Genomic DNA, 27,439 nt, shown 5'->3' with positions numbered 1-27,439 from the left:
TATTTCACAAAAAATATTCTAATTTGAGGGAATTGACCTCAAATTTTCTGAACAGAATATTAGGAAATTGTGTGGATCAGCTTCATCCAATGGATAACAGTTAGTGTTCTGTCTCCTATATGAAGTAGATGAATTTGTGAGTCCTTGGAGATAAACATTAACATGACCAAACTGTTGACTCTGTGCTATGACCAAGAGAGTTTGCTTTATATTGATAGATAGCATGATTTCATCACATGGATAAAGAAATCATTCAATACAAAAAGCTGCACAATAAGGCACAAGCATAATAAGTTAAGGAGATGCTAAGTGATTGAAACCAGAGATACTGCACACAGTTTGCCCACATTGCTTCAGTTCAGTTCAGTTCAGTCGCTCAGTCGTGTCTGACTCTTTGCAACCCCATAAATCGCAGCACGTCAGGCCTCCCTGTCCATCACCAACTCCTGGAGTTCACTCAGACTCGCGTCCATCGAGTCAGTGATGCCATCCAGCCATCTCATCCTCTGTCGTCCCCTTCTCCTCCTGCCCCCAATCCCTCCCAGCATCAGAGTCTTTTCTAATGAGTCAGCTCTTCGCATGAGGTGGCCAAAGTACTGGAGTTTCAGCTTTAGCATCATTCCTTCCAAAGAAATCCCAGGGCTGATCTCCTTCAGAATGGACTGGTTGGATCTCCTTGCAATCCAAGGGACTCTCAAGAGTCTTCTCCAACACCACAGTTCAAAAGCATCAATTCTTTGGCGCTCAGCCTTCTTCACAGTCCAACTCTCACAGCCATACATGACCACTGGAAAAACCATAGCCTTGACTAGACAGACCTTAGTCAGCAAAGTAATTTCTCTGCTTTTGAATATGCTATCTAGGTTGGTCATAACTTTTCTTCCAAGGAGTAAGCGTCTTTTAATTTCGTGGCTGCAGTCACCATCTGCAGTGATTTTGGAGCCCCCCAAAATAAAGTCTGACACTGTTTCCACTGTTTCCCCATCTGTTTCCCATGAAGTGATGGGACCAGATGTCAACTCCAGGAAATCTTGTCAACCTCATGAGTCTAATTTTGATATGGAATATGGATTTGGATACATTATCATGCTGTCCTAATTAATTGTACTATTTTCTTTTAAAAGGAAATTTCATATTGAGCTTTATTTTTTGATGTTGGGTAATAAGCCTTTGACTGTGTGGATCACAACAAACTGTGGAAAATTCTGAAAGAGATGTGAATACCAGACCACCTGACCTGTCTCTTGAGAAAACTATATGCAGGTCAGGAAGCAATAGTTTGAACTGGACATGGAACAACAGACTGGTTCCAAATAGGAAAAGGAGTACGTCAAGGCTGTATATTGTCACCCTGCTTATTTAACTTATAAGCAGAGTACATCATAAGAAATGCTGGACTGGAAGAAGCACAAGCTGGGATCAAGACTGCCAGGAGAAGTATCAATAACCTCAGATATGCAGATGACACCACCCTTATGGCAGAAAGTGAAGAGGAACTAAAAAGCCTCTTGATGAAAGTGAAAGAGGAGAGTGAAAAAGTTGGCTTAAAGCTCTACATTCAGAAAACGAAGATCATGGCATCTGGTCCCATCACTTCATGGGGAATAGATGGGGAAACAGTGGAAGCAGTGTCAGACTTTACTTTTTTGGGATCCAAAATCACTGCAGATGGTGACTGCAGCCATGAAATTAAAAGATGCTTACTCCTTGGAAGGAAACTTATGACCAGACTAGATAGCATATTAAAAAGCAGAGATATTACTTTGCCAACAAAGGTCCATCTAGTCAAGGCTATGGTTTTTCCAGTGGTCATGTATGGATGTGAGAGTTGGACTGTGAAGAAAGCTGAGTGCTGAAGAATTAATGATTTTGAACTGTGGTGTTGGAGAAGACTCTTGAGAGTCCCCTGGACTGCAAGGAGATCCAACCAGTCCATCCTAAAGGAGACCAGTCCTAGTGTTCATTGGAAGGACTGATGCTGATGCTGAAACTCCAATACTTTGGCCACCTCATGTGAAGAGTTGACTCACTGGAAAAGACCATGATGCTGGGAGGGATTGGGCGCAGGAGGAGAAGGGGACGACCGAGGATGAGATGGCTGGATGGCATCACCGACTCGATGCACCTGACTTTGGGTGAACTCCGGGAGTTGGTGATGGACAGGGAGGCCTGGTGTGCTGTGGTTTATGGGGTCTCAAAGAGTTGGACATGATTGAGTGACTGAACTGAGCTGAATATTTGAGTCATTTAGAGAGACTTAATTGTATTCTTGTTTTTGGATTTTTAATTTGCTTTGGATTGTGAAAGTACCAGTTTAAGAGGAGGTTTATTTCTTCAGCAGGCAAGGCGAGCTAAATACTTTAGTTCCTCTTCACATTCCACTGGGGCGTCAGTATGTCCTCAAAGTCAGGCCTGTAAAGATGCACACGTCAAGGAATCTACAGCTTCTTTTAATTTTTTGGTGGCCATATGTGGAATCTTAGTTCCCTGATCAGGGATCAAACCACACCCCTTGTTTAACCACTGGACCACCAAGAAATCCCTACAGTTTTTTCCCTAGCACTATCTCCTAAGACATATATGTATATATATATATATATATATATATATATATATATATATATATATATATATTTGTGGAACAGAACTGAAGAACATTCTCCTATTAAAAGAACTATGATTCCTCTTATGAGGGGGTAAGCAATGTGCTTATGGGTCAAAAGGCCCATTGGATACTTTCCGTACGCCAATCCTCTGGATGTGTGAATGTGCCAAGCTACCTTCTAATGGCCTTAGCCTCACTCCCCACTGATGGAGCAGCTGAAGATTGTTTATCTGAAAGACACTAAGGAACTGCCACAAAGTATTTTATTTTTAACTGTATTTAATCCTGTTGTACTGGTGTTATGTGGCTACATGCAAGAGAAAAAGGAAAAAAAAAACCTCACTGAAATCTAAACATTAGAATCAATTGTAAATGTGAAGAGTTGTCCAGTGGGGGACTGATCCTTTCAAACCTCACTCTTAGTCCCTGGGCCGCCTATTAGTCTCTTCAGGGCCAGCTTCACCTCTTGGTTCCGCAGAGTGTAGATGAGGGGGTTGAGGAAAGGAGTGATGGCTGTGGGGAAGAGGGCAGCTGCCCCATCCAGGGGGCTGCCGGTTTCAGGCCTCAGGTAGATGAAGGCACAGGGTACATAGTACACAGTTACTATGGTTACATGGGCTCCACAGGTTGAAAAGGCGCGGCGCCGCCCATCAGCTGTACGGATTCTCAGGATGGCCTGAATGATCTGTATGTAGGAGAGGAGAATCAGCGAGAAGCAACTGGCAACTACCACCCCAATGTCCACAAAGGTCACAAGCTCATTGACTGATGTATCAGCACAGGCCAGTCTCAGAACTGCAGGGATGTCACAGAAGAAGTAATCTACCTGGTTGGGCCCACAGTAGGGCAGACGGAAGGTTAGGATGGCCTGGAGAGCCCCATGCATGGATCCTGCCACCCAAGCTCCAGCCACAAGCAAGGTACTCAGCTTAGCATTCATGAGCATGGGGTAGCGCAGGGGCCGGCATATTGCCAGATACCGATCGTAGGCCATCAAGGTGTAGAGGAAGCACTGGGTGGAGCCCAGAAAGTGATAGAAATAGAGTTGGGCGATGCAGCCACCAAATGGGATAGGTTTGAGGCCTAAAGTGAAGTTCATCATGAGGCGAGGGACAATGATAGAGGAGATGCCCATGTCAATGATGGAGAGAACACCAAGAAAGATGTACATGGGACGAGCATGGAGCTGCCGGTCTACACAGACAGTGATTAGAATGAGCAGGTTTCCCAGCTGAGTCAGGATGTAGATCAGCAGGAAGAACCCAAAGAGAAACGTCCTTAGCTGAGGTGGGTAGGGAATTCCTGTCAGAATGAACTCAGTCAACAATGTGCTATTGATTCTTTCCATCCTCTGCAGAGATCTTACCTAGAGAATGGACAAAATAGGAGTTAGAATGGACAAAACAGGAGTTATCATGGAGGTAAGAGGGAAGTGAGGAGGAATAAGAGAAAGAAATGATAAAAATACAGCACAGTGGCACAGAAGTTTCTCTCATGTGGAGAGATGACAAACAGGGAGAAGTTCTACGGCACTGGTTGGCGTGTTTTGTAAGTAAAGTTTCTTTGGAGCTCAGCCATGCTCACTTACTTACGTTATTGTCTGTAGCTGCTTTGGTGCTATGATGACAGAGTTGAGTAGATGTGTTTGGACTGCAAAGCCTAAAGTATTTACTCTCTGGAGCTTTACAGAAAGAGTTTGCTTGTAGGTGCTTGCATCTGGAACTCTTTGGTCAAAGATTAAGGGTTAACTGAAAACAACACATGTGGGAAAGGATATTTGTTTTGTTGGATGGTCTGCCAGTTCAAAAACTTCCAGAAGCCATGGGTTCATTCTTATCTCTTCCAGGACAGAAACTTACATAGACTGGGGAGGAGGTAGGCAGGAAATGAGAAGATTCCTTTTTCCTTTTGTAGGAGAGACAATAGAATAGATTGATTAAATGGCTAGTTGAGTGTGACAGTGCTGGATATTACACAAGTCTACTCTCTAAGTTGTTTTCGATTAAAGGAAAAGAATGCTTGTGAGGCTGTAAGCATATGAGAAACGGTGTGGTTGGTTCTTGGTCCTATGTATTTCAGTCTCCTTGTATATTATACTTTTGCTTTGACATGCTGTAAAGGAAGGGAAGAGAGCAAGAAACAAAGAGGCATGGCTGTAGTGAGACATCAGATTAAAGAAAAAGTGAGGATGACAAGCAAAATGAGAGGAGCAGGACGAGAGCACACGGCTAGAACAGAGAAAATGATCCTCATTGTGGAAGAGTTATTTCAAGTTTTCAGTCCAACCCCTTGATTGACATTTCCCCACCTGAAGAAAAGGGTTGGATTAGTAAGTTTTAGTTTGCAGGGCAGGGATAGAGACACAGAGTTTGAGGACAGACTTGTGGACACAGCAGGGGAAGGAAAGGGTGGGCCGAACTGAGAGAGTAGCACTGAAACTTATACATTACCATATGTGAAATAGACAGCCAGTGGGAAGTTGCTGGATAACACAGGGAGCTCAGCCTAGAGGGGTGGGACAGCGTAGGGGGTGGGAGGGAGTTTCAAGAGGGAGGGGACATATGTATATTTAAGACGACTCCTGCTGTTGTATGGCAGAAACCAACACAACATTGTAAAGCAATTATCCTCTCAGTTCAGTTCAGTTCATTTCAGTCGCTCAGTCGTATCCGACTCTTTGCCACCCCGTGAGCCGCAGCACTCCAGGCCTCCCTGTCCATCATCAACTCCCAGAGTCCACCCAAACCCATGTCCATTGAGTTGGTGATGCCTTCTAATTAAAAATTTAAAAAAAATTAAAAGAAAACCTCTCCATAGTTGTATGATTCTCTTGTAATCTAAACTCATGGGTTGAGGTTAGGTGTCAAAGAAATTGAAGTGAGGGACTTTTCTGGCAGTCCAGTGGTTAAGATTGCACTCCGAATGCAGGGGCACAGGTTCAACCCTTGGTTGAGGAATTAAGATCCTGCGTGCCTCATGGAGTAACAAAAAAGAAAGAAAGAAAGAAAGAAATGGAAATGAGTTGGTTGATTTTGATCTGCAGCAATAGAAAGGGAATTTGATTAACAGGGAATGTCAGGAGCTCTCTGATTAACAGTCCCCTGACCTTCACACCTGTGCTCCAATTCATGTGAATACAAAGAGCTGAGAAGTGGCAACGCTTGAATAAGACACCATGGACAGATAGTCCTGCTGCTGAAAGAAAATCCTGAAAGTGAATACAGTATTATAATGCATCTGGGTCATCAGTTTACCTCTTGGTTTTGAGCATGTTTGATTGCTCCTCTATGTTTTCATTTCCCTGTTGAAGCTACTAAGATGGGGAGTGAAACTCAAGATCCAATTCTGACAATGACAAATAATAGGTAGTTATACTCAAAAATCTTTACAATGAATGCTTGACCTTAAACCTGTTGTATCTATGCTCTATCAAAGGCTAACCCTCATTATTTAACCTTTCTTATAGAACTTAAGAAAAGAAGCAGGAAATCCTTCTACCCCATTTTTCCCAAGTGACTGGAAGAGCAGTTGTGGCTTTTAAAATATTTTAGTTGCAGGAAAGCAGTGATGATTGAACTTCAAAAAGTCAACCACAGAACTCTTCCAGATGCCAAGGTTACAGTTATGGCCCCTCTTCCCAATTCCCAACTTCAGAAAGTGCAGAAAGTTTAAGTTACTAGTGACATCCTTGAAAAATTCACGACTGTGCCCAACAGTAGTTTTGGTTTGAATAAGCTCGGAAGGGAAATCAAAGAATCAGTTTGTTAGTTTATAATAGGAGATCTCACTCCCATGGCTGAAATGGTTTTCCTACCAATCAGAGTGACTACTTACTAATACCAAGGCCTCTGGAAACCAAGTTAGGAATCAAACGTACAGTATATTTCTAAGTTTTGAATCAGAGCAAGAAGAATTTGATGGAGCATACTTATCCTGCAATAGGTCTCACTGAATTACACCTAGTAAATTACATAGTCCCTTTACCTAAGGGAATGCTTTAATCTTTTCTTCAGACACAACAGTTTTTTCTTCTGGGCAGTAGTGAGGATACATCAAGAAAGTTTGACTCTAATTATTCTCTTCCTGAGTCTATATCTCTTTTAGATTGCCTTTATTATTTCCAATGACTCCCTTCTTTTCAACACATTTTCCTAACTTAGAGTTCCCAGTCATTTTTTCCTCATTTGGTTTCTATATCATTTTCCTGTTTGCATTAGGGAACATTATCTGTTCTCTGAATTATTCTCTAGGAACTGTTATTTCTTTGGGGATTTCCTGCAGATAGGGAATTCCAGTCCACACACACTGTGACGATTCTTGTTTTACTGAACTAGAAAGAATCATATTTCCTAATCTTACCCTTAGATTTTAGGGCCATTTTAATGGGAGGGATGAGGGGAACGGATGTAGCCTTGTTTGTAATAAATGTGATTTCATTCCAGTTGCAACTAAGCTTTGCTCTTTGATTCTCTACCACTTTTTCTTTTGCATTTAGGCACAAAGATGAACAGGAAAGCTTCCTTTTGCCTCTGGTATGTCATGACCTTCTTCCCTGTGCCACTGCCAGTTACCATAGGTCTCCAAGCGTGAACTTGGTGTCCATTGAGTGAATACCCCTCTACCTATTCTGATTCATTAATATCCCAGATGGGGGTCCAAGATGCCTTACAGTCTTTCAATAATAGAATTGGAGAGAAAGAGAGAGATGAAGGATGGGAGAGAGAAAGGGGTGGGGAAGGGTAGGAGAAAGAGAGATTGAGAAAGAGAGGGAAAGGGGAGAGGGAGGGAAAGGAGAGAGCCAGAGATAGAGAAAGAGACAGAGAGATGAATACAGCGCCAACAGAAAAAACATGGCACTGATGAAACCTCAGAGGATCAGGGTGATATGAACTCAGAATAGTGACGGTGTTTTATATCTCTGTGGTGTCCTCATGATCCTTTGAGGAGTTAAACGACACCGGATCCCCATAGTTGGATAGTGCTAAGTACTCCAAGCAAATTTTATACTTTTCAGTCTAGGACTGATTCTACATTTTACTTTACATTTCTTCCCACGAATAAGCCAAAATATTTTAGTAAATCATGTTATTTAAGATTGCTAAATCATTAAGAGTTTAAAAAATTAATTTGTAACGTTAATCCTCAGTGTCCTGAAGCCAGAGATTTGTCTGTGATCTAAATAACAGTTTTAAGAGTTTGAAGGTTCATTCTGTCAAAGATTCTAACCGGGTGTTGCTACTCTGTTTCTAAAACTAGATGTAGTAGAATTAAGTGCAAGTTCTAAAATTAAACAAGTCAAATTTTGTTAACCTGAATCTGTGAATCCATCTTCTTGTCCATCTTCTTTCATTGTCTGGCATTCTATTACACTGAGCAATTCTTTAAAAAGTAGACCATTCCCTGCGGGGCTTGGCAATATTTTCATTTAATAGAAACCTAGACTGTGAAGATATTGGTGCAATGTATTTTTGAATTGTGGCCTGGTTAAAACACAGAGGGTCATCTAGTACAAACATGTTTGAAAAAAGTATAGGAATCATTAGTGACCACAAATTGACTATAAATCTATAATATTGATCATTTAAAAAATTGTTAGTGGCTGATTTGCCCAGAGGGTAGATTTCTTTTTAAATTAGGCAAAAGCACAAGCTTGACACCATTTCAATAAATGAATTTTGCTTAATTCTGGTCCCAAATTACATATTTAAGTCTAGTGACCATGTCTCAAATGGCCACAAAGAAACGACCATTCAAAAATCCATCATTTTTTGAAAATCAACTCAAGGCAACATTTTAGTCTATAAAAAGCATTCCAAATACTTGGGAAACATATAATCTATTGTCATTTTCTGAATTTTACAATAAGACATATAAAACTGAAAATAATGTAAAGAGGAATAACATTGGAATGAATATATACATATATACAATGAGATGAGAAAATTTGAGTTACTGTCTGAGAAATGCAACTAAAATATAACACCTGTATGAGCAATGAATTTAAAATGTATGTTTAAAATAGTCACTATCACTGAAATCAGATTATAGTTTTATCCAACATCCGTGTTTCAATCTTCAAATTTTAGGTAAAGTATCTATCTTATGGGTGGGAGAAGGAACTTGACAAGGACTAAACAGCAAGGAGCAAAGATGGAACCACCAGAGAACTCCAAGAAGCTCTTACCTTCTCTGGTTGGCATTGAGTGTAGGCAGTGAATGAGCTTCTGAAGAAGGGTAGCTTTGGAGAAAGACATAGGTAACAGAAGGCTTGGGGAGACTCATCCTGATATGAAAAGGCTTATATGGTAACTGTATAGTTAGACGTACGTGTGTGTGTGTGTGTGTGTGTGTGTGCACGCGCGCGTGCATGTTTAGTCACTAAGTCATGTTTGACTCTTTGGACACCATGGGTTGTAGCCTGCCAGGCTCCTCTGTCCATGGGATTTTCCAGGCAAGAATACTGGAATAGGTTGCAATTCCCTTCTCCAGGGGATCTTCCTGACCCAGGGATCAAATCTGTGTCTTCTGCATTGGCAGGTGGATTCTTTACCACTGAGCCACCTGGGAAGCCCACAGTTAGACTTACCAGGCAGTAAAGAACATTTCTAAAAAAGAAAAGACAGATGAAAAAGAGAAATACTGACTAATGAAGCAAGGAAAGACAATGAGAAGTAAAGGGACATAGATGGAGAAACCCCTTACACAGTGTTTGGATCAAGCATTTATCTATATCTGAAACTTACTTCACAATCATTTATATTTGGAAATAGCTTCCTCTTTTTTTTTTTTTTTTTAGCACTTCAGTGATCAAGTCTTGTAGGTGATGTTTAACTCTGGGAAACTGGATAGGACTAGGGCAGGTGCTATTTGGCGGAGAGAGAATCACCTTTACCTGGAGGTGTCAGCATCTACAGAAAATCCTTTTTCAACCCGGAAGAAGAGATATAAATCTGTTCCGAGAGAGATTTCAATGGCTTTGGATCCAAGGTTCAGCAGGAGTTATTGTGAAGAGCTTATGGTGGAAGACCCAATTAGTCAGTTCTGGCTGGATCAAAATGAAAGACCAAACTATTGAACTTGATTTATTATTTGTCTGGTAATATGTAGACATCCTCTTCCAGTCTCCATATAAACATGGGGAAGAGTTGTTGCTCCTGCTGAAGGTAATTGCTGAAGTTGGTCTCTTGTGTTCTGTTACTTCTTTTATTTTCCCCAGGGTTAATTACTGTGTGTGAGACCTTTGGCTTAGGGAATATTGTAATAGCACCCCCATGATAAGACAAAACCAGTATCTATGGTTTGTTTCCGGGAAACTCCCTTGGTTTCTAGCTTTTACCTGTTTTTGTTTTTAAAAGCTTTTTCCAGCTTTGTAACATCAGGTGGAACAAAGGCAATGCGGCTTAACAGGGCTTGTTGATAACTCCACATCTGTGATTTCTTTTCTCTTCCAAAAACAAATTTGAAAAAAAGGAAGGAAAAACTAACGTAGTTGTTATAGGTCAAAAATGTTTTCATAGTGGTACACTCACATTTTATGAACTTGTACTTCATAAATACTAAGGTGCTCAGATAGAACCACATAGAAGAAGCACAGAATCTCAGGGTTAGAGGAACACGAGAAGTCAAATCCAGCTATTATCTCTAATACTTTGTCATACTCTCTGGGCAGTGATTTTTTAGAAAGTTTATGTATAATTGACATATAATGTTACATTCACTTCAAAGTTATTCAACGTTTATATAAATTAGGAGGCAATCACCATATTAAGTCTATTTTCTATCTGTCATCTTTTAAAGTTATTACAATATTTATTGGTTATATTCCCTATTCTGTGCTTTTCATCCCCATGACTTCTTTATTTTATTAACTGGCTGTTCTATCCATTATTGTGAGTGGGGTCTTGGAGACTCCACCTATCATTGTAGAGCAGTGTATCTCTCCCTTCCGCTTTGTTAGGTTGGCTTTGTATATTTTGATGACCTGTCATCAGGCATGTAAATGTTTATAATTGTTATATGTTCTCGCTGTACTGAAACTTTTACTACTATGTGATGTCTTCTTGTCTCTGGCATCTTTTGCCACCCTTTCACCTTCAGCTTCTTTGTGTCTTTGTCTCTCAAGTGAGTCTCTTGCCCATAGCATATAGTTTGATAATGTGTTTATTCTGTCAATTTCTGACTTTGACTTGACAGTTTAATCCATTTACATGGAACAGCCAGAAAGAAGATAAGGAAATGGAGGACTCAGCACACTAAACCAACTAAATCTAACAGAGATACACAGAATATTCTCTAAAGAGGATATATGAATGGGCGAAAAGCACATGAAAATATGCTAAGCATCACTAATAATTAGAGAAATGCAAACCCAAACTACAATGAGATACCACTTCACATTCATGAGGATGGTGGCTATCAGAAAAACAGAAAACAGCAGGTGCTGGTACGGATGTGGAGAAATAGGAACTCCTGTGTACTGTTAGGTGGAAATGAAAAATAGTACAACCCTTGTGGAAAAAAGCATGGTGGGTCCTCAAGAACTTAAAAATACAATAACCATATGATCCATCAGTTTCACTCCTGGCATATACCCCAAAGAACTGAAAGCAGGGTCTCAAAGAGATATCTGAGGATCCATATTCAGAGTAGCATTATACACAATAGCTAAAGTGTGCAAACAATCTCAGAGTCCATCAATGGAAATACAAATACGGCCTATACATACAACAGAATATTATTTTGCCTTAAAAATGAAGAAAATTCCACAATATGCCACAGCATGGATTAACCTGGAAGGCATTATACTAAATGAAATTAGCCAATCACAAAAAGACGAACACTGTATGAGGTATTTAGGAAAGTCAAAATCATAGAGACAGAATGCGTAAAGGTGATTGCCAGGGGCTTGTGGAAGGGGAGAATAGGAGTTATTGTTTGATGGGTGTTGAGTTTCAGTTTTATAGAGTGAAAGGAGTTATGGACATGGGTGGTCATGATGGTTGCACAATGATGTGAATGTATTTCATACCACTGAACCGTACACTTAAAAATTATTAAGATGGTAATGTTTATACAATAGGCTTAGCATGACCTCATACATCTAAATGGGTGAAAAAACTGTCAGCAAATGAAAGAACATATTTACCTGGTCCTTCATTTTCTGGAAGGAGTTATTGACACCTGCTCATATACTGCCCTGTATTTCTTGTTCCTCCAGATAAGAGCAGGACACATCATAAAGGATAGATCAAGATTATTTATATCACCCTGACCTGGTCAGAAGGACATTGCTTGATTAACTGACTGGCCCACTGAATGATGGAACAGGTGGACTCCAGATCTATGGCTATTGGGCATTATAGTAATTGGACAAAAAGTTTTCTGGGTGCTTTGGATAATTTAAATGAAATTCAGAAGACTTTCCTGGTGCTGTTTCAATTTTCAGTTAAAAATTATTGATTGAATAAAGTATTAATTAGGATGAGATGAAACTGCTAACAAAGTAACTGAGTAAAAAAACAGTGGATTAAAGAAGTTAGAGGTCTATTTTCTTTCACTTAAAATTCTTAAGGAAACACTCCAAGTTGGCAGGTGATTCATTTCCACTTGGTTACAAGGTACTGCTGATGAAGCTGGGTCCCTGTTGTATGCCAGTCCCAGCTCAGAGTAGGAAAAATCATGGAAAAGTTCCTGTGCCAGGTGTGAGGGCCAGACCTGGAAGGATTATACATACACGTAAACTCTTCTCTTACTCAGTTTGAGAGAACTCTGAAATATGACCATACCTGGAATGGTCTACAGTCTAATCTACAGTTATCTGGCTAGGGAAGAAGGAGAGACTGGATCCTGGTAGCTATCTCTACTAGAGTGCCAGTTAATAGACATTAGGGAAAAGGGGGCTGTGGCACAAACACCAGTGAAATACCCTTTCTCTTCTCCAAAGACTCCAATTTGAATATTGTTTCAGGCTTCCCTGCTGGCTCAAAGAATCTGCCTGCAGTGCAGGAGACCCGCATTCAGTCTCTGGATTGGGAAGATTTATTGGAGAAGGGAATGGCTGCCCACTCCAGTATTCTTGCCTGGAGAATCCCATGGACAGAGGAGCCTGATAGGCTATGGTACATTGAGTCACAAAGAGTTGGATACAACTGAGCAGGTACGCACCATAGCACTAGAAGCTTCTTCCTAATAGAATTACACTCAATTCAGCTTAAACCAAACTGTTTTTGAACATCTGCCACATGCAGCAGTTGCTGAAAAGAGCTGCAGCAGTGATGATGTAGGTAGTCCCTGAGCCTCTAGTTACTTATTTTCACTCCCAGCCCCTCTACCTGAGGCTAGTCTTTTCAGAGCAGACTTCACTTCCTGGTTCCTCAGTGTGTAGATGAGGGGGTTTAGAAATGGGGTGACAACAGTGTAAAACACAGCCACTGCCCCATCCAGGGGACTCTTGGAGCCAGCCCGAAGGTAGATGAAAGTACAGGGGACATAGTAGACTGTGACCACGGTTAGGTGGGAGCCGCAGGTGGAGAAGGCTCGGCGCCGCCCATCAGCAGTGTGTATCTGCAGGATGGCGTGGACTATGTTGGCATAGGAGAGCAGGATTAACATGAAGCAACTGGCAGCCACTACCCCGATGTCCACAAAAGTCACACGCTCGTTGACAGTTGTGTCTGCACAGGCCAGTCTCAATACTGCAGGGATGTCACAGAAAAAATAATCCACCTTGTTGGGCCCACAGTAGGGCAGGCGGAATGTCAGGGTGGCCTGGATGGACCCATGAATGGAGCCAGCCACCCAAGCTCCAGCCACAAGGATGGTGCATAACCTCCCATTCATGAGCATGGGGTAGTGCAGGGGCTGGCATATTGCCAGGTACCTGTCATAGGCCATCAAGGTGTAGAGGAAGCACTGAGTGCTGCCCAGGAAATGAAAGAAATACAGTTGAGCCACACAGCCCCCAAACGGGATTCTCTTGCTGGCGGGAGTAAAATCCAATATTAGCCGAGGAACGATGACGGAGGAGAGCCACATGTCCAGGAATGAGAGCACGCCCAGGAGGATGTACATGGGGCGAGTGTGGAGCTTTGGGTCAGCCCACACAGTGAGCAAAATGAGGAGGTTGCCCAGCTGAGTCAGGATGTAAATGATGAAGAAGACCAAGAAGAGAAGAATCCTCAGCCTCAGTGGGTGAGATAAGCCCAGGAGAATGAAATCTGTGACCACAGAATCCAGGGATGTGTTGCTGGTCTTTTCCATGTTCTTCTGTAGTCTGCTAAGATGAATGAAGAAGTCAGGCAAGGGAAATACAACACAGAAATGCGATGGGAGAATGCTTTTTCCTGATGATTAATGCCAGAGAGTTATGAGATAAACTGAATACTATTAAATATTTTTTCTAAAAGGAGAGGCGGCATTGTCATTAGTCATTTTGGTTTACTTGATACTATAAATCACCCCCAGGCTGGTTAGTACTCTAGGTGAATGGAAACTCTTATCTACTGAGAAGAATAATTTGGCAGATCAAGGAAGAGGAGAACGTGTGAATGATAGGCAGTATCATTAACTCCAAGCAAAAAATATGTTCACCAAAGAGGAGCTAAGGCTGAGACAGAGGAGCGTGGAATGCATATCCCAGAATGAGCACATCTACTTGCTCCTCCACTTACCATTATTGGAATGGCCCCTCTTTGTCCTCAGCTGAAATCTCACCTCCTCACCATAGCTTGGAAAAATATTCGTTTTCCGGTCCTTGTTTGTCACTCCATCATACCCACTGCAATTCCTTCCTGACGTTCGGATGCACGGACTTCCTCAGCGCTCTCTCAGTTCAGTGCTCCAGCCTGGAACATGTGCACCCACTGCCTCTCTGCCCCCTTCACCTACATAATGCCCACTTTTGTTTCAGGACTGTATTTGGAGGGCCTCATCTTCAAAAGGACTTTCTTGTTTCCCAAAGACCATGCTTACTCTTTCAGAACACGTATCACATTATATTGCTGTTGCCTATGTTGTCTAATGTCTCTTCCATTAGTCATCCTCTCTAGTACAGTAGAAGTGATAATTATTTTCTGAATAGCTGATTGAATGAAAGTGAAAGAAAGTCACTCAGTCGTGTCTGACTCTTTGCGACCCCGTGGACTGTAGCCCATCAGGCTCCTCTATCCATGGCATTCTCCAGGCAAGAATACTAGAGTAGGTTGCCATGCTCTTCTCCAGGAGATCTTACCGACCCAGGTATAGAACCCAGATCTCCTGCATTGCTGGCAGATTCTTTACCATTTAAGCTACCTGGGAAAGTGATTGAATAAACGTTGCCAAATCCTACTGATATGACACAGTGCTTCTTTCTCTGACTCATGGGCCCACCCCTGGCTGGCAAGGGACCATCTCATTCTGATGCATTATGGGTTTAGTTTTGTTATAAAAAATGTCAAAGACCTTTCACATTTTTCATTGCTCCAGGATATCATTTAGATTTATTGGTTGATTTATGTGGTTCATTGGTTTGGGATTGCATTTTCTGGTAAAATGTTTCAGAGGAATTCTTACTGTACAAGCTTTGATTAACGCAGAACTTAATCTTCAGTTTGTACATATATAGAGAATTATAGCTAGATCTTGCTCTAGATATACTGTTGACTTTTGAACAACATGAGGGTTAGAGGCACTGACCTCTGTGCAGTTAAAAATTGAGTATTGCTATCTCTGCCTCACAAACAAACTGATTAATAGCCTGTGATAAATCATAATGGAAAAAGATATAAAAAAAGAATGTATATATATGTATGTATAACTGAATCATTGTGCTATACAGCAAAATTTAATATAACATTGTAAATCAACTGTACTTCAATTAAAAAAACAACCCCCCAAACCCCACAAAGAGATTGATAAGTGTGTTACCAAGAGGTGGGAAGCATAAACATTTTGGATAGAGTCAGGACTGGACCTTTCGATTCCACATGTGATCTCTAATGGAACACATTTTTCATGACTTTCCCTCTAAATTAATTTAAATCTCTGTAAATTGAAAATACAGGTACTATATTGAAAAAAATCCAGTTATAAGTGAATCTGCATAGCTCAAACTTGTGCTGTTCATGGGTCTATTATATGTTGCAGTTTACCATACAATAACGCTCTCTAAAGACCTGAAAAGAATTTGAAGTACCTAATCCACAGGATAAGAAAAAACAGAGCAATGACATATGTCTGTTTCATTCATTTTGTCAAATATTCTATTTGAAAGAGATTTTTTTCCCCCTACTAGGGTTTGAGTGCTATCATCTGTCATTTTGCAACAAAGTAACTTTGATACTTAAATGTCTATTTTCAAGAAGCAATTAATATAATAGAGATTAATTATAAATTATGTGGGAGTATTAGTAGATTTAACCATTTACTCTCCATCAGAAAAGCCATCAAGATATTTTATTGTGGTTATTTTATAAAGTAACATAATTCATAATTTAACTTTTAAAAGCTATTAATAGTAATAATGATACATAATAAACCTGGTTCTTCAGAAGTCATAGAAAATATTAAGCATACCCTCTGCTTGCAAAGAAAGAAGAAACACCAGGCTTTTACTGCCTGAGTTTCAGGAATACACTTCGATTTGACAACAAATCGGAAGACTATTCAGCTAGAATACAGTGAAGGGATAGAAAGAGTTGGATTAAGATTATGTTTAAAATGCAAATAATGAGCCAAGGCAATTTTTATTTTTGTCAATATATATGTGTAATACCAGTGTTCCTTCATTTAGGCAAGCAATACGTTCCTGAAATGCTTTATGAAAATCAATTGTATATCAAATCAGACAGAACTGTAGCACTGGGAGAAGTGTTTGGAGGATTTCCATAATGTGTATTTATGCATAATTAAAAACATTCTCCCTAATTTATCCGCTTTTCCAGTCTGATTTTTCCCATTTGTTGTGCATAACTCTGGTTCCGCCTCTCCTAGATGCCCTGTTGGATGAAAGCTTCCTTTACCTCTATGTTCCGGGAGAGGATGGCAGCTTTGACTTAGGGTATGGTGTGTTCAGGGGCTGCATAGGAGGGCAATTTGTGATTTAGAGAGATGGGCAGAGTAGATTTCCAGGAGGTGGATTTGGAAGAAACAGGTAATGTGTTTGATGAAGGATTAAATCTCTTGATGAGAGAAACAGTCTGTCCCCACCGCCCCACCCCTCCCTGGTCTCTCTTCTGCAGCTTCATGTGTCTTTTTGTTTTAGGTCTGCTCCTGTTCTTTAGCTATGGAAACTTAGTATATTTAAAGTAAAGGAATAGACAGACTTAAAGAATTAAAAAAAATTAAAAACAATTTTAGTGTAGCCAGTCAGGTAACAAACTAAAAATTTCCCAAGTTTTAGACGTTTTGATGTTGCTAAAATCATGTGGTAAAATGGTCAGAAATGAAATATAAAGCATATAAAAATAGCAAAATGTTAAAATTCAGTATTAAAAAACACCTGAAAATAAGGGCCCAGTGATATTAAAGAATAAAAAATACACACTTGAAAATCAATTATCCTGGAAACTCTAGGGAAAGGCTGTGGGGGGTGTTAGTGAAAAAGAGATACTGAAAAGATAAGGACCAGGTTGTGGGGGAACAAGGGCACCTTCTAGAGAGCTCTATGGACCCACAGGATCTTGGGCTGGGCTGCTTTCTGAGCCTCCCATCCCTCCACTGCTGCTGCTGCTGCTAAGTCACTTCAGTCGTGTCCGACTCTGTGTGACCCCATAGATGGCAGCCCACCAGGCTCCCCCGTCCCTGGGATTCTCCAGGCAAGAACACTGGAGTGGGTTGCCATTTCCTTCTCCAATGCATGAAAGAGCAAAGTGAAAGTGAAGTCACTCAGTCGTGTCTGACTGTTAGTGACCCCATGGACTGCAGCTCACCAGGCTCCTCTGTCCATGGGATTTTCCAGACAAGAGTGCTGGAGTGGGGTGCCATTTCCTTCTCCGCTGCTAAGGCACTTCAGTTGTGTCCGACTCTGTGTGACCCCATGGACTGCAGCCACCCAGGTTCCTCCATCCATGGGATTTTCCAGGCAAGAGTACTGGAGTGGGTTGCCATTGCCTTCTCCTTCCTTCTCTGCTACCCATCCCCAAATCAGGCCAGTTTGTTGTGAGCATATCTCTTTCAGTAACTTTCCCATTTAAAGACTTAGAAGGAGAGCAGCCTTCCATTAAACTGTTTGAGACTTTGAATTTCTACAGCTAAATTTTGGGAGCTGGGCTATTGGGAACAATTATAAAATCCTGAAGAGGAGGAATGAAGACTGGTCTAGTGTTGTGTTAGACACACTGGGATCAGAGGACTTCTGTATTTACCCCTAGGACAAGGCCCACCCCAAAACTGTTTCTGGAGAGTATATTCTCTTTCCTTCATTATCCATTCAGTAACTAAACATCCTGGTAGAGCTAGGGCAGAGTAGGGAAAATGGATCAGAGAAGGAAACGGCAACCCTCTCCAGTATTCCTGCAGGGAGAATCCCATGGACAGAGGAGCCTGGCGGGCTACAGTCCATAGGGTCCCAAAGAGTTGGACAAGACTGAGCGACCGAGCACACGAGGGGAAATGGATAGAGTATGGGGTGGCCTAGACATATTTTATCTCTTTTCAGAAGAAGAGGCTCTTGTCCTTCTGGGTGTGCTTGCGTGCTAAGTAGCTTCAATCATGTCCTACTCTTTGTAACTCTGCGGACTGTAGCCCATCAGGCTTCACTGTCCATGGGATTCTCCAGGCAAGAATACTGGAGTGGGTTGCCCTGCCCCCCTCTCCAGGATCTTCCCCGCCCAGGGATCAAACCTGTGTCTACTGCACTGAAAGGGGGTTTCTTTACTATTAGCGCCACCTGGGAAGGTTAAAAAGAATGAGCTTGCTTATAGAATGCTACTTTGTATCCTCTTCACTGGAGAAAGGAAAGACTAAGAATCTTGCCTATTTATGTTTGCGAAATTACCAAAGAATTTTCTTCACAAAATCTATTACTTTATCACTGCCCAGCTTTGTTCTTTGTGACTGCCAGAGAGGGAGATAGAAAGATGCAGATGAGAGATGAGAGAAAGAGAGAAAAATGAAACTAAAATAGCATTTTCTTTTGAACCACTTCTCAACCCAAAAAAGAAATTCCCTAAGTTTGGAAAGAAAGAACTTAATACTAGTAGTTTGAGAAAGGGTTGAGGAAGAAGATGGGGAAAAGAGACTGATTAACATTTTTGGAAAAACAATAGAATGTCTGAAGTTTCCATAGTTAGTGTGTGGCCTTATTCTGAAAGGAGCTGGTTTCAGGATTGCTTTCCCATCCTTGTAGACTCACATGTACAGAGCTGCAAAATCGCGGAGAAGGCTGGCCTTGAGTTGAATGGTCCAGCACATGGAGAGATGTCCTTCAGAGAATCAGGTTAGCCTGTTGTAAAGGGCTCCCATATATGTGTTGGGAACCTTTAGGATTCTTTCAGGAGTTTTGCCTGGCAAATAAATATTTATAATCTTTGAGAGCATCTGCCTTTCAGGGCTCTTTGATGAGTGTGACTTCTATATCTCTTGAGTCATATTTTACATTGCTTTTCATCAGCTGTTGCCTCTCTCACTCTGAACAAAAGGGGGAAAAAAAGCTGTCAAGAGATTTGAAGAAATATTCTAACCTCAGAGGAATTTACTACTCTAACGTGTTTCCCTAATGAGATTGTCCCTCCCCAAATCCTCATTATTTTGTTTTGAGGGAAGAGAGCAGGAAATATTTCTCGTAGACCTCCAGAAATAGGACTGTGGGGGATTACCTCGCCAGTATAGTGTTGGATGATTTCCAGTTTCTTAGAGGTGTTATGATCTCTCAGCTGATCACTTTCTTTCCCCATATACCCATCAGGGATCCTCCATCATTTCTTCCGGTTTCTCTTCACATGTGACCTGATCATTGAGGGTCTCTTGACTCTCTCACTCTCCCCCTCCACTTAGCATCATACGACAAATTATAATTTACTCTTTTACTTGTTTATTGTCTCCACTCATTAGAACATAGACTCCATGAGAGGGGGGAGTTTTGCTCATCAAGGAATCCCCAACACACACACATTGCCTGACATATAGTAAGTTCTCAATAAATACTTTTGAATGAATGAATGAGTAGGAGAAACTGTTACACATATTAAATGCTTTGGGCAGAAAAAAGCATTGCTTTCAAATGTGAACCTCAAATTTAAAGTTACCAGGGCTTGATTTGGCCTCAAACTGACTCTCACATGCATGTGCAGGTCTAGGCAGCATATGCCAGTGTAAGTGGCTTTGGATGTTCACTTATTTATTTTACAAAAGAGTCCCTTAGGCTGCAAGGAGGTCAAACCAGTCAATCTTGAAGGAAATCAACCCTGAATATTCATTGGAAGGACTGATGTTGACGCTGAAGCTCTAATACTTTGGCCACCTGATGTGAAGAACTGACTCATTGGAAAAGACCCTGATGCTGCAAAAGACTGAGGGCAGGAGAAGAGGGTGACAGCAGATGAGATGGCTGGATGGCATCACTGACTCGATGGACACGAGTTTGAGAAGCTCTGGGGGTTGGTGATGGACAGGGAAGCCTGGCGTGCTGCAGTCCATGGGGTTGCAAAGAGTCGGACACAAGTGAGCAACTGAACTGAACTGAACTGAATTTTAATCTGTGTAATGTTAGGAAACTGGCTAGAAATGAAGAAATGAAGCTTGGAGTGTGATGTAAGCTTCAGGAGCCTCCACTGTAAAACAACAAGGCTGGACAAAGACAGGATGATTCCTAAGATTCATTTAAATTTTAAGTTATCAAAGGTGCAGTGCTATACCTGGCCACAAGATGACAGTGTTGTCTTTTTTATTAAAACCAAGTGCTGCGTCTGCTGCTGCTGCTACTGCTGCATGGAGTAAATAGAAATAAATCCAGAGGGCTCATGAGAGGTATACATTTCTTTAGCAAAGATACTATATTATTTTTACATTAACTTCGGGTACATTAGCTTGGGACAACTATGTATTGAAGAGATAATTTCCTTTTGTGACAATTGGGAAGTAGTTTGAAATATAGCTTTCCCTCTCCTTGTCTCCCTCCTCCTTGCCTCTTTTCTTCCTTCCTTTCCTCCTTCCTTCCCTCCATCCTTTCCTCCCTTGGTCCCTTCCTTCCTTTCCCTTCTAGCCTTCTTCTCTTTCTCCTTTTCTCTCCATTTCTTTCAAGTTCTCACTTTATTACATAAAAATTACCAGTCAAAACAGAAGTGTATGAGAACGGGTTAATATTCTCACCATTTCCTTTTAATCCCAACTTTCTGAAGTAACTAAAGTGAATAGTTTCCTTTGTTTTTCCATCTCTTCTTCTTTATTCATACATATGTACAGATAAATATCTTATATTTCTTTAGATCTTTAAAAAATATCTCTTTGCCTCTTTGTCGGGAGATAAATTTAGATGGCAGAAAAACATGTCCATCTCTTCTGTATTGTCACAAACACCACCACCATCAGCACCACACACACACGCACACACACACACACGCACACACACACACACGCACACACTGTGTGCATAACCTGCCTCTAATCTCACTCCTGTTTCTATTTTCTCTTGCCTTCAGAAAGACGAATTCTCAGCATTGTCAAATTGACCACTTCTGCCTTTGCTTTCCTTCCTATTTGCCATCTCTGTTCTTTATACACAATTTTATTGTTTGATATTCACAAAATCACATGGATTAATACCTGTGGATTCATCAGTAGAAAAAGTTCACGTGAAGACACTCCTGAAAGTGCTCCCACGGAAGCTCAGTCCTTCAAGAAAGCTCCACCCGCTGCGTTGTCTTCTGGGTTTTGCGTCCAGATTGAGATTTCCTCCCTCAACCACAGGGAGGGAACCCACCTTCCTTTGGCTCCAGGGGCACGGGTGCGGAGGATGCAGTGCCTGGTTTGTGGTGTCCTGCAGCAGATGTGGAATTTTTTTCTTCTTTGTGTTTCCCTGACAGTGAGAGGTAAGTCTCAAATTATTAGCAAACATTACCAGGAACTTTCAGAATAATTTTCTTCCAGATAAATGATGGCAACTCCTAACTTTTGTAATGAAAGAGTCTTTCCCCAAACACATTAGTGGTGCTAATTGTCCTCATCCCATCCTCATCCTTGTCCCATGTCTTTCTACCAGCATTTATTTCTACCTAAGGAACTCTTCCATCAAAGGCAGTGTTTTTTTGTGACCATGTGAGAACTATCCTCTTTAATAATGATGTGGTTTCCTGGAGTGCTACCTTGATAATGGTCATGCATCTTCTCATAGGCTCTGCAGGAAAAGGCGTTGAGCAGCCCACTGAGTTGACGGCTATGGAAGGAGCCTCTGCCCAGGTCAACTGCACCTACCAGACATCTGGGTTCAATGGACTGTTCTGGTACCAGCAACATGATGGTGGAGCACCTGTGTTTCTCTCTTACAATGTTTTGGATGGTTTGGAGATGAGAGGTCATTTTTCTTCATTCCTTAGACGCTCTGATGCACACAGTTACCTCCTTCTGAAGGAACTCCACATGAAAGACTTTGCCTCTTACCTCTGTGCTGTGATAGACACGGTGACTGTGAGGTCTTTTCAGCTGCTCCAAAACTCAGAGGCAAACACACCAGGGAGAAGTTATATTTTCTGAGTGTATGCTTGCTATAAGTTGAGAGCAGGGAACTTTGCAACCAGACTACCTAGATTTGAATTTGCTGCTTTCCATCTGGGTAGTCTTGAGCCAGTCAATTTACCTTTCTTTAATTCAGTTTATCCAGTTTTATCCATAAAGAAAGCTGAGTGCAAAGAATTGATGCTTTTGAATTGTGATGTTGGAGAAGACGCTTGAGAGTCTCTTGGACTGCAAAGAAATCAAAACAGTCAATCCTAAAGGAAATCAGTCCTGAATATTCATTGGAAGGACTGGTGCTGAAGCTGAAGCTCAAATACTTTGGCCACCTGGTATGAAGAACTGACTCATTGAAAAAGACTCCGATGCTGGGAAAGGTTGAAGGCAGGAGGAGAAGGGGATGACAGAGGATGAGATCATTGAATAGTATCACCGACTTGATGGACATGAGTTTGAGCAGGCTCCAGCTGTTGGTGATGGACAGGGAAGCCTGGTGTGCTGCAATCCCTGGGGTCTCAAAGAGTTGGACATGACTCAGTGACTGAACTGAACTGACTGATCCATTTATAAAACAAAAATAATAGTACCTGCCAGATGAGTGGTTGTGAGTTATACACACACATAGAACAGAACAGTGCTGGCAATAGTGAGCTCTGTATAAGTGTTAGTTATTTAACTTCTAGTCTTAAACTTTCACTAAGTCTCACGAGGCCGGAGTTCTGGGACTGGATCTCAGTATTTATCTATCCTTGGTTTGTAGAAGTTGAAATCCTGACAACTATTTGCATATTGTGGACTGATGGATGAAAGATGGAGTTTGTAAATGGGGAAGGTTCTCTCTTCTGAAGAGATCACTGGGTGATACTCATTCTCTCTGGAGAGACCCCGAACTTTAGAAGTCCAAATGCAAATGCTTCAAAATGAGATGTTAAGTATTCTGATGAGCTTTGTACAGCTATCTTTATGTGTATGTCCCTGAGAAGTTAATGTGATCTTAATGTATTTTGGGAGGTTATAAGACAGTCTGGAAATGAGGTTCAGGGCTTTGAACTTGAAGAACATGGACTTGAGTATCTATAGGAGATGAGAAAGAAGAGCTAGCATAAGCTAAATGGTATATAATTCAGGGTGAGGAAGGAGCCAGTTAGGGGGTGCCTATGGTATGGCATTGTCAGTGGGTATGAAGAACAGTAAAAATCTGTAGTCGGTTTAAAGATTTTCCTTTCCTACTTTTAAATTTTCAAAGCTTTGTTAAATGTTACAGCTTACTGTCAGCTAGGTTTAGAAAATAAATGATTATTTTTGTGTCTTTGTCCCTACACGAGATAAAATTGATCAGAGCTTAGAAGTTCAAATTGTAGGTTATTCAGATATCAAAAGTTCAGTTCAGTTCAGTCGCTCAGTCGTGTCCGACTCTTTGCAACCCCATGAATTGCAGCACGCCAGTCCTCCCTGTCCATCACCAACTCCGGAGTTCACTCAAACTCACACCTATCGAGTCAGTGATGCCATCCAGCCATCTCATCCTCTGTCATCCCCTTCTCCTCCTGCCCCCAATCCCTCCCAGCATCATGGTCTTTTCCAATGAGTCAGCTCTTCACATGAGGTGGCCAAAGTATTGGCATTTTAGCTTCAGCATCAGCCCTTCCAATAAACACCCAGGACTGATCTCCTTTAAGATGGACTGATTGGATCTCCTTGCAGTCCAAGGGACTCTCAAGAGTCTTCTCCAACCCCACAGTTCAAAAGCATCAGTTCTTCAGTGCTCAGCTTTCTTCACAGTTCAACTCTCACATCCATACATTATCACTGGAAAAACCATAGCCTTGATTAGACGGACCTTTGTTGGCAAAGTAATATCTCTACTTTTCAATATACTATCTAGGTTGGTCATAACTTTTCTTCCCAGGAGTAAGCGTCTTTTAATTTCATGGCTGCAATCACCATCTGCAGTGATTTTGGATCCCCCCAAAATAAAGTCTGACACTGTTTCCACTGTTTCCCCATCTATTTCCCATGAAATGATGGGACCAGATACCATGATCTTCATTTTCTGAATGTTCTGCTTTAAGCCAACTTTTTCACTCTCTTCCTTCACTTTCATCAAGAAGCTTTTTAGTTCCTCTTCACTTTCTGCCATAAGGGTGGTGTCATCTGCATATCTGAGGTTATTGATATTTCTCCCTGCAATCTTGATTCTATCTTGTGCTTCTTCTAGCCCAACGTTTCTCATGATGTACTCTGCATAGAAGTTAAGTAAGCAGGGTGACAATGTACAGCCTTGACGTACTCCTTTTCCTATTTGGAACCAGTCTGTTGCTCCATGTCCAGTTCGAACTGTTGCTTCCTGACCTGCATATTGGTTTCTCAAGAGGCAGGTCAGGTGGTCTGGTATTCCCATCTCTTTCAGAATTTTCTACAGTTTATTGTGATCCACACAGTCAAAGGGTTTGGCATAGTCAATAAAGCAGAAATAGATGTTTTTCTGGAACTCTCTTGCTTTTCCCATGATCAGCGGATGTTGGCAATTTGATCTCTGGTTCCTCTGCCTTTTCTAAAACCAGCTTGAACATCTGGAAGTTCATGGTTCGTGTACTGCTGAAGCCTGTAGGGCTATCCCAATTTAAAATAAGATATAGTTAGTCATGGCTTTCCTGCTGGCTCAGATGGTAAAGAATCTGCTGCAATGCAGGAGACCCAGATTTGATCCCTGAGTTGGGAAGAACCCCTGGAGGAAAGAATGGCAACCCACTCCAGTATTCTTGTGTGAAGAATTCTATGGACAGAGGAGCCTAGCTGGCTACAGTCCATAGGGTTGCAAAGAGTTGGACATAACTAAGGGTCAGACTTTATTTTTGGGGGGCTCCAAAATCACTGCAGATGGTGACTGCGGCCATGAAATTAAAAGATGCTTACTCCTTGGAAGAAGAGTTATGACCAACCTAGATAGCATGTTCAAAAGCAGAGACATTACTTTGCCGACTAAAGTCCGTCTAATCAAGGCTATGGTTTTTCCAGTGATAATGTATGGATGTGAGAGTTGGACTGTAAAGAAAGCTGAGTGCTGAAGAGTTGATGCTTTTGAACTGTGGTGTTGGAGAAGACTCTTGGGAGTCCCTTGGACTGCAAGGAGATCCAACCAGTCCATTCTGAAGGAGATCAGCCCTGGGATTTCTTTGGAAGGAATGATGCTAAAGCTGAAGCGCCAGTACTTTGGCCACCTCATGCAAAGAGTTGACTCATTGGAAAAGACTGATGCTGAGAGGGATTGAGGGCAGGAGGAGAAGGGGATGACAGAGGATGACATGGCTGGATGGCATCACTGACTTGATGGATGTGAATCTGAGTGAACTCCGGGAGTTGGTGATGGACAGGGAGGTCTGATGTGCTGCGATTCACGGGGTCGCAAAGAGTCAGACACGACTGAGCGACTGAACTGAACTGAACTGAACTGAACTGAAGCAACTAACAATCACTCACTCACTCATAGTTAGTCATGGGCCTCCCAAGTGGCTCAATGGTAAAGAATATGCCTGCAGTGGAGGAGATAAGTGTTTGATCTCTGGGTTGGGAAGATCCCCTGGAGAAGGAAATGGCAATCCACTCCAGTATTCTTGCCTGGGAAATCCCAAGGACAGAGGAGCGTGGTGGGCTATAGTCCATGTGGTCGCAAAAGAGTTAGATATGGCTTAGAGACTAAACAACAGTAGTCAGCCATATGTTACACTGTTTGGAATAAAAGATTAAACAAAATTCCCTTGGGGTGAGGTAAGGGTCTGTTTTCATTCTAATTTATAAAATGGAACTTTTGAGATGAACATGTTAGAAAGTAATATAAGTTATGAATCAAGGCCATTAAAATGTTCATATTCTTTTTACATGATAATTCTATTTTTGAGTTCTCACTTAAAGATAGGCAGGCTAGAAATGAGGTTTAGGGGTTTTGGACTTCGGAGATGTGGAGGGTTTATATAGCAGTGCTATCCATTAGGGCAAAATATGGGCAACAGTCAAGTAATTTAGGATCAATGGACTATTTTAAAGCTGCATTGGTTTCTATTACTATATAACACGTTACCACAACACTCATATATTTGCTGATAGTTCTGTAGGTCAGAAGTCCAGGCAGTTTCAACTGATTCTGTGCTTGAAAGTGAAAGTGAAAATCGCTCAGCCATGTATGACTCTTTGTGACCCCATGGATTATACAGTCCAAGCAATTCTCCAGGCCAGAATACTGGAATGGGCAGCCTTACCCTTCTCCAGGGGATCTTCCCAACCCGGAGATCGAACCCAGGTCTCCTGCATTGCAGGTGAATTCTTTACCAGCTGAGCCACAAGAGAAGCCCAAGAATACTGGAGTGGGTAGCCTATCCCTTCTCCGGTGAAACTTCCGGACCCAGGGATCGAACCGGGGCCTCCTGCATTGCAGGTGGATTTTTTACCAACTGAGATAGGCATAGAATACCATAAGACCGAAGTCAAGGTGTTGACAGCCTGAGTTCTTATCTGGAGCTCAGGGTCTTCTTCAAAGTTTATTTCTGTTGTCAGAATTCTGTTCGTTGCTCTTGTAGGACTGAGATCTCCTTTTCCTTGTTGTCTGTTGCTGGGGAAATCTTCAGCTCCTTAAGCTCATTTGCATTTCTTCTCACATGATCCATTCCATTTTCAAACCAGCAACAGCATTTCAAGTCCTTCTTTTTTTTTTTTTTTTAAGAAAATTAAGTTTATTTTTTTCTCTTTCTTTTTGAAGAAAAATCTTGATGAGAGGCTTTTAAGGAATATGTCAATTGCTTGAAGTGAGCAAGATTATGGTTTTGCCCATGGGATTTTTTTTTTTTGATATTTTATGGTATCTTTATTTTTTTTTAAATTTTAATATCTTTAATTCTTACATGCATTCCCAAACATGAACCCCCCTCCCACCTCCCTCCCCATAACATCTCTCTGGGTCATCCCCATGCACCAGCCCCAAGCATGCTGCATCCTGCGTCAGACATAGACTGGCGATTCAATTCTTACATGATAGTATACATGTTAGAATGTCATTCTCCCAAATCATCCCACCCTCTCCCTCACCCTCTGAGTCCAAAAGTCCGTTATACACATCTGTGTCTCTTTCCCTGTCTTGCATACAGGGTCGTCATTGCCATCTTCCTAAATTCCATATATATGTGTTAGTATACT

The 27,439-nt window shown here is 41.5% G+C and overlaps 2 protein-coding genes across 2 annotated transcripts; both read right to left on the bottom strand.

Moving 5' to 3' along the window:
- Positions 1–2,978: 2,978 nt before the first annotated feature.
- OR10G3 (olfactory receptor family 10 subfamily G member 3) lies at positions 2,979–3,953 on the bottom strand. The gene has a single exon (XM_069597413.1). It carries the CDS (start codon positions 3,951–3,953, stop codon positions 3,012–3,014), a length of 942 nt encoding a protein of 313 aa, XP_069453514.1. The 3' UTR covers positions 2,979–3,011.
- Positions 3,954–12,905: 8,952 nt separating this feature from the next.
- On the bottom strand, positions 12,906–13,864 carry OR10G2 (olfactory receptor family 10 subfamily G member 2). Its single transcript, XM_069597750.1, has one exon. The coding sequence runs from the start codon at positions 13,862–13,864 to the stop codon at positions 12,908–12,910; it is 957 nt and encodes a 318-aa protein (XP_069453851.1). The 3' UTR covers positions 12,906–12,907.
- Between the last annotated feature and the right edge of the window lie 13,575 nt (positions 13,865–27,439).

This window comes from Ovis canadensis, chromosome 7, assembly GCF_042477335.2.
Source record: "Ovis canadensis isolate MfBH-ARS-UI-01 breed Bighorn chromosome 7, ARS-UI_OviCan_v2, whole genome shotgun sequence".
NCBI lineage: Eukaryota > Metazoa > Chordata > Mammalia > Artiodactyla > Bovidae > Ovis > Ovis canadensis.
The sequence above is the reverse complement of the archived record's forward strand: the minus strand, read 5'-3'. Positions and strand labels throughout refer to the sequence as shown.